Source organism: Zerene cesonia, chromosome 27, assembly GCF_012273895.1.
Source record: "Zerene cesonia ecotype Mississippi chromosome 27, Zerene_cesonia_1.1, whole genome shotgun sequence".
Taxonomy (NCBI): Eukaryota; Metazoa; Arthropoda; class Insecta; order Lepidoptera; family Pieridae; genus Zerene; species Zerene cesonia.
The window spans coordinates 5,808,321-5,821,136 of NC_052128.1; the positions used below are offsets into that span (position 1 = coordinate 5,808,321).

The 12,816-nt window shown below is 33.9% G+C and overlaps 1 protein-coding gene across 1 annotated transcript; it reads right to left on the reverse strand.

Annotated features, from left to right (window-relative positions):
• Window positions 1–6,695: 6,695 nt before the first annotated feature.
• LOC119837286 (zinc carboxypeptidase-like) lies at window positions 6,696–12,344 on the reverse strand. The gene is made up of 5 exons (XM_038362803.1): window positions 12,277–12,344; window positions 10,572–10,781; window positions 10,160–10,262; window positions 8,527–8,838; window positions 6,696–7,292 (listed from the first exon to the last, which is right to left on the reverse strand). Exons 1-5 carry the CDS (start codon window positions 12,342–12,344, stop codon window positions 6,696–6,698), a joined length of 1,290 nt encoding a protein of 429 aa, XP_038218731.1.
• Between the last annotated feature and the right edge of the window lie 472 nt (window positions 12,345–12,816).

Here is a 12,816-nt window from a genome sequence, read left to right on the forward strand (position 1 = left end):
GTGCTATTTTTAGGTTATCATGAGATATATAATCCTACTAATATTATAAATGCGAGTTTGTTAGGATGTGTGTGTTTGTTGCTCTTTCACTCAAAAACTACTGAATCGATTACAATGAAATTTGGTACGTAGACAGCTGGACAACTGGAATAACATATAGACAACTATTTATCCCGATATTCCTACGGGATACGGACTTACGCGGGTGAAACCGCGGGGCGCAGCTAGTGAGATCATAATATTATAATTACCTTGGAAGGAAACGGCTGTAGGTTTAATTAAAAATAATCGATTTTGAACAACTCCTCTATGGAATGACCCGCTTCAGCGTTTCCGAATCACTATGGCTTGGGTCACTTTAAGAAAAGAGCGTACTCGTCACTTATAGGCCGGCAAGACACCAGCAGCTCTCCAGGTTGCGTGGATGCTTATGCAACGCTTACCGGTGACGCGCCTGCTCGTTTGCCCGCTATTGTATAAAATAAAAAAAATGTTATTCGTGAAGTAAATGCACTTATTTACACGACAGACCGGATAGTTATGATTTAATAGCGTATGTATGATATGATCAATTGAAAAAAATCCACACTCCACAAAATACATAAAAATCCACTAAGAACTAGAGAAAGCCGCGGCACCAAGTCGTCCATTTCAAGGCCTTTCAACCACGCCCGCTAAGCTGGCGCTCTTTCATATAATACTCGTTTCATCACAAACAATAGAGCATCAGGGGCCAACATTAGCACGCCAGTAATAATTTTCATTAAAATATTCCTCCAGTTAATTACCTGCTCCTGTAGAGAGTAAGGAATTAGATCCAGATATCTAGATAGGACGGTGGTTTTTAGCTATTAAAATTAAAAAAAAAATAAAAATATATACTCTAGGGGTGTTTCCAGTATTGATCCTGTTCCTGTTCCGATATTCTTTTTCGGATCTCAAACTATCTTCCCACCTAATTTCATCCTTATCGGCTTATTGGTTTAGGCGTGCAGAAGTAATAGACACATATATTAGCGATTAATTGAGTACGATAAATAGGTTACTATACGTATTTATCGTATGTTTTGTTGTGTATGTGTTTATGTTGGCAAGTAAATTTATTTACGCGCACAACACGCGAGCGTGGTTGATTATGACTTCCCTCATACAAGAGATAGAGGCATATTTCTCAGTATAGGCTGATGTTGATGAATATACTTTTAACGTTATTTTACCAACAAGTTTTAATTTATTTTTTCCCAGTCACCGAACACACAAAATGCTCTATTGAATATAAAACACTAAAATGTACACATCTAGCACTAAAAATCCTTGTTAACCGAATATCGCAAGAATTCATTAAAATTTCTCATTTAAAGACGACTCCAATGGCAGATGTATCTTACATTCACTCCATTTTGTCGGTTCGCTGAAATTCGACGTCTATTTCACAGTTAGCGTGGATTAAATTATCTGCAAATAGCTGGAATACTTGCTGTTTATTGATCGTTTAGTCTTTTTTATGTCATAGTCGGTAAGTAGGGAGTTACTATCGCCTATGAACATTTGCTGAGGATAAAGAGAGGATTGATGAGAATAAAGGAAATGACTGGGAAACGTAAAGGAAATGATACAGACCTCGGACCCCCCACTCATCGAATGAAACATTTTTGTTTTATGTCATAGCGGGCAACTGATCTGGTGGTTCCCGTGATGATCAGCGATCACCACCACCCATCAACATTCGCAGAAGTAGTGCTTATACGAATGCACAGTTCGCTTTTAACGGGAAAGGGATAAGGAAGGGAAGTGTCGATGCTTGACTGCCAAGTAAATAAATTTCTCAAATGAAAAAGTGTTTATTTTAATTAAAGTACCTATATAAATGGGTTATTTTTTGTAAATGCAGTATAAAGTTGTTCATTAAAATGCTATCGAATTGACATATGCACAGACATCGTCATAACATAATATGTGACAAATATAATCGATGAATAAATTGGAATGGAGATGCAGTATTTGAATTTAAAAGTATGCAATATAAAATTACATAAATTAATAACTTAATAACGTAAACAATCTGAGCTAACAGTTTCAGAATTTATTCTCAACTATCTGTTAGCCCCGCCTTCGCCTGTGGCACATATAGCATATGTCACTCAGGAAAATTATCCAATCCAGCTACTCAATGATGAAATAATTTTTTAAATAAGTTCAGCAGTTTTTGCATGAAAACGTTGCAAACACAAACAAGTGTCTTCTTTATGATATCACATATACTATCGACATGATTTATCATAAATTAGTAAAAATAAAAACTAAAACATCCAAATCTTTTTGCTATATATTTCTGCATTAATTTCTATATTTAAGATAAGATAGTCACTTAAACTCATTCAAACAAGAAATATCTGAATATTCTAAAAGGAATGAAATAACATTTAATAAAGTAGGCAAGTCAAGATTCATCAAATGAATTAACTATTAAACTCAATATGCATGGCTGAGGAACTCTCGAAATATTGGAGTAAAGTACTGATGAGTTTTAATTACTAAAGTTTTTTAATTATTTATTCAGTGTAGTGTTACGGAAATTTATCTACTGTTTCTGCACTTAGTTTAATGAAATCTGGATTCTTTCTTCTCGGTACAATAGTTGAATCACGAGGGTTGTGACGAAGGTACGTGTATTCGATACCCGGAGTCGACGTTCTTGGAGAAGGAAATAGTCCAGATTCTAAAATCTCATTTTGATCTCTCCATGATAACAATCACACTGTTATAATAGATGTGAAAGCATGTTTGTCCGTCAATCACGCCGAAACTACTTAATGGATTTTGAAGAAATTTGGTATAGAGATGGGTATGACTTGGGTGATAGGACACTTTTTACTCCGATTAAATGCTCCCTTGGGATGAAACAGGTATCTTGATATCCGGGTGGAGCTGGGACGAGCGTCTAGTTTCTTTTAACTAAAAAAAATGTAATGAATAAGAGTTTTCCTGCAACAAAACCATTAAAAAACACTTTGATAGAGAGCCTGGTTCGGGTCTAAAAATATCAGTCCGATAAATTCCGTATTAATCATAAGACATCGTTTTTTACCCGACTGACCGAAGCAGGGTGATATTTTTCGAGTTATTATATTTTACTATGTATGTCCATTTCTTTGGCATGACCTACAGCCCAAACCGCTAGACAGATTTTGATATTATATCCAATGAAATATCTTACAAACACCATTACAATAAAACTGCAAAGTAAGTAGTCGGATTTCTTGCTTTAAAAATGACAATTATTGTTATTTAAAAAGCAAACATTCCTTACAAACCTTTCCTTCATTTCCGACCTTTTTTGTGTTGATTTATTTAGTGTTCTTTGAATAGTTTATTACGAAATCTTCACCGATATATCACGAATTATTGGCTCATCTTTCGCGCTGTTTGCTGCGCCACAGACATAAACAAAACGCAGATCCCAATCAGCGCTGCCAACGACAGTCTATTGATTGTGCAGTGAAGCGCTGAAATTACATTTTCTAGATCTACCGCTTGCTCATTTAGTTTAAATTAGATCTGAGTTTACTGTAAATGATTTTACGTACACGTTGATTGCAGTATATCTGGTGGGAACAGATTTTGAGCATTGAGAATTGAGAATGAACCAATATTTTGTTATGTCAGATGGTTGCTTATTTATTAAGCCATACCAATAGTATTGAGTTATGATAGCATTCAAAAGCGTTTGAAAAATAAGCGCTTGAAGCAAGGGATGCTTGAGTTTCACCTTTGTTTGTTATGATGATAATTCATTTAAGCAAGTTGTAAATGTATGGAATTTTGTCGCTTATAACCACAGTATAGTTCTCTGCAATCATTATCATGATGTATAAACACATGTAAATTCTAAATGTAAAATTAATATGTTTTGAAATGAGCGACTACAGAGTTTCTTGCTAAACTACTTTCCCAACCGGTGATATAGAAAGAAAGTAAGAAAGAAAGAAAGAAAGAAAGAAAGAAAGAAAGAAAGAAAATATGTGTATTATGACACATACACGAAGGTAAATATATAATTGTTGTAGTATATAGATAATGTTTACAACCACGTTTTTGGCCATTTAAAAATGCATCAAATGAAAAAGTCTAATCAAATGAATATATGTTTGAGTTTGAGATATGGAACTAGTTTTCAGATCGTTTATTATAACCCTTACACATGATGTGAAATTTACTAGAGCGGCGCGATGACCTCAAGTCCTTGACCTCCAACAATAAGAGAGTCCACTGGAGTATATCCTCTGCCATCTTTTGCCAGTTTACAATCTGGATGCATAACTTAAGCGCATAACTTAACTGACTCCATCAATCGTATCTTATATCTTATATCTTTAAACGAGCAATTCTTGTATATATATATATATATATATATATATAATTGGATCTCGGAATCGGCTCCAACGATTTTCATGAAATTTGGTATATAGAGGGTTTCGGAGGCGATAAATCGATCTAGCTAGGAATCTTTTTTAGAAAATGTAATATTCGTGTTTTTTTTCCTGACATCTATTGGTGAATAATAATACTATTTTGCTTCGTAGATAGCTGGACAACTGAAATAACACATACGCACTTTTTATACCGATATTCCTACGGGATACGGACTTACGCGGTTTCAACCGCGGGTCACAGCTATTATTAGCTTATTTATCGCACATGTCATTCTCAAAACGATAATTAGTATTTTTTACTTTAAGTATGTTCAGAATTAAATATACACATCACGCTATTATGTAAACAAATACCTTCTTTCCTCGTACTTATGAAACACGCACCTCGAAATTAGCATTTCGTAGGAACACAAAAATTCGGCAGGCTGTGACAGGAATGCCAAGGTTGAATTAGCAGAAACTTGTAAACACACTTTGAAGTTATTCGAAGCAAAGATTCTTATTAACATAATTGCCATGATTTTTGTGAGGGGTCCAAGAATTTTGTATTTATCTTTTATTTGAAAATTTGTTTGCATGACCTTTTGTTGTATTGAGACACTCATGATGAAATTAAATTACAGTGATAGTATAAACTAAGCTATATATCTCTCTATATATGAAATTCTCGTGTCATAATTTTAGTTACCGTACTCCTCCTTCGAAACGGCTGGACCGATTCTTATGAAATTTTGTGTACATATCGGGTAGATCTGAGAATCGGCCAACATATTTTTTTCATACTCCAAATGAAAAAATTAAGGTTGAACAGCATTTGCCAAGTCAGCTAGTTGTATATAAAAAGCAGTTACTTTTTATTTTAATGTCCTTGACGGAAATGGAGCTGGTGGGTCGCCTGATGGTAAGCGCTACCACCGCCCATGAACATGGATTGCCAACTTCAAATTGGCAAGTGACGAAGAAATGATTGGGAAGGGTAAGGAAAAGGATATGGGCCTTCGGTTCCCCCCTCACCGAACTAAACACAGCCGTATGCTATTTCACGCCGGTTTTCTGTGATGTACTTCACCGGTGCGTGCCCAATTCGTGCCGAAGCGTGCACGACTGCCATATACACTTCTCGTGTGATTCCATTTCTATTTAGTTTAGTTCTGTTTTTCGTTTTAATAATTGGATACAAACCTCTAAATATTATAATTCGAAATTACATCAAGGCTATGAACACTCAACTCAAGTACTCGATTTTCAATGCTATACCGATTTCAGCATGGAATAACATTAACAGAACCGCGAGCTGAAGGCAGTCAAGTATAAAAACAGCCCCTACCAATTACCAAACTTTATAGCGAAACTCCATTACCATTATGTAAACCTAGTTTAAAATTATAAACTCGATCCAACAATATGTTGAGGTGCAAATTAATTCGTGAAGCTCTGGATAACTTTCTGAATACCGCAGTACGCTGAAGATTCCTATTATATCAAGTTTATCCCTTCGATTAGTATAGGGAGGGAAAGATTATAGTTGTCCTGATGTAATGGAGCATTTAACTTATGGTATATAACTACAGGGTCACATGTTTCTTAAAAGCTATGGCTTTTTTGTATTAGTAAGTATTTAGTGTTTAAATAGTTTACTAACTGTTTCTATCTTGCAAGCAGTTATGATTAAGATCGAGCTGCGCCCCGCGGTTTTACCTGTATCATCACATCGGTATAAAAAGTTGCCTATATGTTTTTCCAGTTGTTCAGCTATCTACGCACCAAATTTCATAGTAATCGGTTCAGCAGTTTTTGCGTGACATAGTAACAAACACACACACATCGCATTGAGAATATTAATAGGATAGGATAGTAGGAAGTAGGATTTATTTATAAGTGAGTTATACATTTTCATTTCTATGTTAGTAGAATATTCCGCTTTCGATATTTATGAGAACACAAGTGGGTGTACAAGAACGTAGAGGGAGCTTCCTCCCACAGAAACCTTTAACATTATTCCTTTTCAATATTGAAACTATATTTAAAGGAAGACCTAAGCGGTTCACGTTATGCGCTTTTAAAATATAATTACATCTAGACGTAAAAGAATAACATATTTTATATAAACATTAAGAATTATAATATTATGGCCTGATTCTAAAAGAAAGGAACTTCACACGATTAAAACTAGTATAGACCAAAACCACTTCCAATAAACAAAAACTAGGAATAACACAATAAAATGAAAATCAAATTTCATTACAAAAATATAATAATTCATTATTTGCCAAATACAATTCTAGCTGTTTTAGCACCTACAACAATACCGTCCCACGTTTCCTGGACAACATGTTTTATATACCTCGGATCCAGGTGGAAACCCATCAGTCCCCTGCTCAGACCAGGCAGTTCCCACGTATACGCCAAAGGTACTCCAATAGAATGCGCATAGTCATGAGAAGACCCAGACATTTCATAGCCAACTACGAGTTTCGCATTACCAACTACGTATGATGGGAAATCCGGTAAAGATCGCTCTGAAATCTTTTCTGCCATAAACACTCCAATTGTTTGAAGTGGTAGCGAGTAGTTCGAAAGACTACCGTCGTGTCCCCAAGAATAGAGAATCATGCTACCATAGCTGTGAATGCTTAAATACAGGACCATCCTTGGTAGATTCTCGTGGAGGATATCGCGGATAACTCTGGTCTCCGCTTCAGAAGCAGGTCTGCCACCGGCGTATGTTTCTCCGCAAGGGCTGGTGCTAACTCCAACTGTATTCCAGACGAAATCGAAGTTCCGATTGATATCTACACCTGGGCATACATCACTTGAAGGGTGCTGGTCCGTTGAACGGGTTTTTCGCCAAAAACGTTCCTGGAAATTTATAGAAAATTATATGAATCATATTCTTAACACGCATTTATTAAATTCACTCATATGTAAATATGTTTGTATAAATGACTTCTATAGTCTGGATTTTGACCCACTTTAAAACTATATATACGTCAAGTGAGATAAATTTGTCGATTGTAGTTTTTAATTATATTTATTTTAATACGGTTTGCAAGCGTTATAAAAAAGCACACTTAACACAATATTTTACTAAGCTAATGTTTTAATTAACAAATAAATTGAGTAGAATTGTTAATAACTTTCAATAAACAACTTTGTACACAACGTTTTTAATTTTCTGCTCTGTATAATTATTTGCTTAGTTTAAAAAGCTTCGATATCAAAAACAATTTAGTAGCATATCATGAGTTTTTATGTTCCCTATTTTATAATATTATAAGAAATATAAACTCACAAATTAAATTAGGAATACAATGTTTGTTCAAAACGAGTAGGTGTTTTTATATATTAATAACCATTGCGGATGAGTGTGGAAGGAAACCAATGGGTAACCTGTTTCACGTTTGACTAAGTTACGTTATGAGATCCTGGGCAGTATAGCCATTAATAGTTTAATTCTCAGAATTAGATCAAGTTTAAATAGTACCACACCCGCACACCAGTACTATTTTTTTAATTATAAAAGAGTCATCAAAATCGGTTCACATAATCGAAAGTACTGGGGTAACAATCACAATAAGAATCGACTTTTTTGAATGAATAGAATGGAAGGAATGTGCACTATTTAATCAATGATAGTATTATGTTGGGTTAAGTAACTCCTTAATAAGTTTTCCGGCAAATTTGAAAGAGTCCTTACATGATTGAACAATATTGTTTCATTCAAATATATTTATTAAAACAGAGTTTCGCTGGATTCTCCTCAATTATATAAGATTTTATGAAGCGACTAAAATTATATGGGGAGTTTCATAACCGTCTTCTTTATAAATAAAAGTGTGACACTGTACTTTTGTCTCACTAAAACCCAGAATTACTAGATCGATTTTGATTACTTCGTTTTGCTGCATTCATACTAATCAAGGGAGTATTTAAAAGGAAAGCAAAATATTCCTTATCCTTGTTCTATAAAAGCGAGTAACGCGTTTGCAGCGGCCCTATCCCTACCCTATTCATGGGCAGTGGAACAACCATCTCAGTTGCTTGTTATATGAAAGATAAGTAGAAAAGCTAATCATTATACAAATAAACTCACACGCTCAAACGTATATACGTATCCATCTGGGTTAACAACTGGTAATATAACCCAGTCAAATTTATCCAACAGTTCTGGATCAGTTAGGTTTTCAACCAGCCTATGTATAGAGTAGGTAGCGACGGGCGGTGTGAGCCATTCCCTTGGATGCATCGTCGCTTCAAGGAAAACCACTGATTTCGTCTCATTCTGGAAGTAACTAGAAGATATCTTTAAGTACTTGATGGGCCGGCCTTCGAAGGAATGAGCTGGTGTCACCAAAGTCACTAGATTTGGATATTTTTCTGCGATACTATCTATGTAGTCATAGATCTGGAAATAAACGTGTACGTCTGTTGAGTTTAGAAACACAAAATGATGAGGTTAACTGTTTCTGAATTTAAAAAGATGGACAACAACAACATCAACAATAACCAGATAATTCTCTGATGTGATTATTAGTTAAAATGTAAAATATATTAAAGTTAATATGTTTTTAAAAGAGCAACAGCCTAAGGGGTTTTCGCCGTCTCTTCTTTGTAGATACTGTTCTTCGTAGATGCGAAACGATAGTAAATTAAAATTTATTTGTATTATAACGATAAGTCCTTAACTCCTGGTTAGACCAACAAATGTTTAACTTCTATCTTAAAAGGCTTAAAATGTATGAAACTTCTTATAACAAAATTGTCAAATAGACTATCAGGAACATATTCAGTAAGTGGTGAAAACACTTCTGTATTAATTTAAAATCAACGATATTTTTATTGATGTAAACAAGTCAAACAAGTGTTGAATTGAATCGCTGAAAACCACTGATAATGAAACGATCTAGTTAAATTACACAACACCAAAGTTGAAAACAAACAACAATATATTTATTTCGTAATTAACATGAATCATTTTAAAGTTGAGACAAATTGCAAACTCATTAACTGTGCCCTGCAGTCTTATCAGAACCGAAATGATTAAAAAGTTTAATGTATTTCAAATTACCTAGTAAAATTTAACAGTAATTGATATCATTAAACTATATTTCCTAAGGTTCTCATTTCATTTGCATTTTTTAATTTAGCTTCAATGGTAACGAAATTTCAACTTCTCTTTTTGTCCCTTCTTTGCAGCATCTGAGAGATAAATTTCCGAAGATCCCTTATTAGTGCTGAACACTTTTAAAGGACACAAAATACTCAAATTTCATGTTTCTAATGCTATTGTTATTATATGTATCTGTTGTGCTGCCATGTATTCAGTTTATAATGTGAAAGGGCAATCTTTAATTTGACATCCACCATCCACATTTTTTTTATTTGCTGGCGCAGTTTGTTATGTTGCGTATGACATGATTGCAACGACATCAATAATTTCAAAATCTTTCCCGGTTTTTGGGCTGTTGGACATGCCAAAATAATGGACCTATTTTCATACATGCATATACATCTTCTGTCGCAGTTGTGTGATAAAAAATCCTACTTCCTACTAATATTATAAATGCGAAAGTTTGTAAGGATGTGTATCTTTGTGTAAAAATTACTGTACCAATTGCAATGAAATTTGGTACGTAGACAGCTGGACAACTGGAATAACATACAGGCAACTTTCAACTGAAACCGCGGGGCGCAGCTATTTAGAAATAAATTAAACATAAACTTACCACATCTAATGTTTGATAATCGTCATAGGGCATTTCAGCTTGTGAAGAGTTACGATTGAGATTTCTTCGTAATTCAAACAGCTCGTCGTCTTTATCCAGCTGTCTGAAAAAAATACAGTTATTTTACACCAAAACACTTTTTATTTGCTTCCTGTCTTGTTTCATAAATTCTTAAAACCGACAACAACCCGCACTTGGCAAGCGTTGTGGTTATGGTTTGGACCCTCATAAGAAGGGTTCTGCCTTGCTATGCGAATATCATAAATGTTATCAGCTCACACTGATGATGGTCACGATGATGATGATGATGACCATTCAGAATCATCTGATTAATATAAATTTTATTTAAAGTATCTGATAATCTTGAGAGCAGCAATGTCGATTCCAAATGAAATTAATTCTAGCATCTTACCTCTTTACATCATCCGCATGTACACTGAAGCTTATTCCTGCAGCTTCCACAGCTCCTTCGAACGTCATCTGGTATTCTGGTTTCACTAAAACAAGACCTTCTCTGTCTATTGTAGCGTAAATCAAAAAGTCTAGATCCAGAGTGTTCGTCAAGTGACCTAAGGTCTCTAATTGATTGTTGGTTGAGGGCGTAACGTAATATGACTTCCATCTGCAAAATTTAATATGAAACCTAAATATCTTATTAAAAGAATAAATTGCGGTGATTTTTGTATATAAAACACATTTTGAAATTAAAAATAATTCCTGTTTTAAAATGTTGTAATGACACTATAATATTTGAGCTTTTGTTAACGCATACTGTAAGTTAAAATAATGTTTTTTACGGACAAGGTCACTGGTTCCATTCCAGATTCTAAAATGGGACCAAATGACAAAAAATTACCCTCAAACAAGAAAAGTATCCCGTCTATCGGTTGAAAAGATACGTATTTTCAAGGAACAAAACGATAAAAAAACCATACAGTATATAACAAATAAATACTTATTAAAATAATACAGTACTATTAAAAATTATTATTTAAACAAAATATCAAAAAAGATAAAGAAATTGCTATTAAATAAATTAGGTATTTCAAACGTTAATTAAAAAATTGTCTCAATCAATTAAATAAACAGGAAATAATAGCTTATTAGAGATAATAGTGATAAACAAACGGCGAGTTTATATACAAAGTATGTAAGAAAAGTCTTTTAAAATATAGCATAACTAGCTGTTAGCCCCGTCTTTACCCGTGGTACATATGTACATAGTCTATGTTACTCATTGTAATTACAGCTTTCTAATGGTGATAATGGCAAAAGAATTTTTGAAATCGGTCCAGCCGTTCACGCGTCATGACGTGACCAAGGGAAATAGGTATCCATTTTTATATACATAGAATCGTTAATTACTTTTTAGTGTCAAAACCAACGCTCAAAATCTACAAAAACAGTGTAAAAATTAAATGAAGGCTCGTCTGATAATAACGATGTAATTAGTTCTTTCACCATCTCTTAAGATCAATATACTACGATAAAACATTCTCAAAATCTGCATTACATTACAAAAACAACTTTAAATGACAAGTCATCACAACTAAAATACGATATTATAGAGGACTAAAGCACAAATATTTAGCTGCACCCAGTACCACCAGCTTTTCCTTAAAATGAAATTGAGTCTCCGGAATTTCTGTGTATATTATGAATAATATTTAACACATAGAAACAATAATATTCTGGGCATCGTTTTTATTTTTTTAATAGCAATAAAACACACAGAGCACTTGAAGTATTCTCGCAATTTCAAAGAACAATAAAATAGGTTCAGTAAGGAGCATTGCATAACAATAACAACGACACATCAGTAGTATTTTCTTGTTAGTTAAACTAATATTATTAAAGCGAAAGTAACTCTGTCTGTATGTTCGACTGTCTATATACTCTTCATATAGTAAATATTAGTACTCTTGTTGATGCCTAAACCACTGAATTGATTAGCATTAAATTTAGTAGAAAGATAGTTTGATACCCGAAAAACGACATAAGGGCTAGTTTTATCCCGATAATCTCACGGCAACCAGACCTGTGTAAATGTCGCTTTTCCTATGACTACGCGGCTGAAGCCACGGATAATTGTTTATATAAAGAATATACATACATACCCCGAATAAGATTCATGTTTGGCTCTAACAACCGCCAGAAAGATCCACAAGCAATAGCTTATCTTCATTGTGTACTTCGATACTTACTAATTAATTGTTTTGTGTTTTATTACAAATGCATATGATTATATAACGGGGATAATAGGTTTTGTTAATCTGTGCTCTTGATTACTTGTTATCAGCTAATACGTGGAATGATTAGCTGTCTGTGGATTAATGGCTATGAAAAGTCATGGACGAAGTCAATGTACGTAAGTTTTTATCAGAAACTGAAGTAGCAAATATTGTAGTCTGAGATTTCTTTTAATTAATACGTTTTAATTTATCATGGTCTTGAACTTTGTTGTGTATCTAGTAGTTTGATCCTTTCTGTTTGGACCAAGATTTAATTGTAAAATTAGCAAGATTTGGGTTTATTTAAATTGTAGTTTCCAATAATTTATATTTATGTTATTTGGAGTGAATTATAAAAGCGGCCTTGTCTTAATTCTGTATAACATTCGATTACACAATCATTTTACATTACATTTCATAATTAAG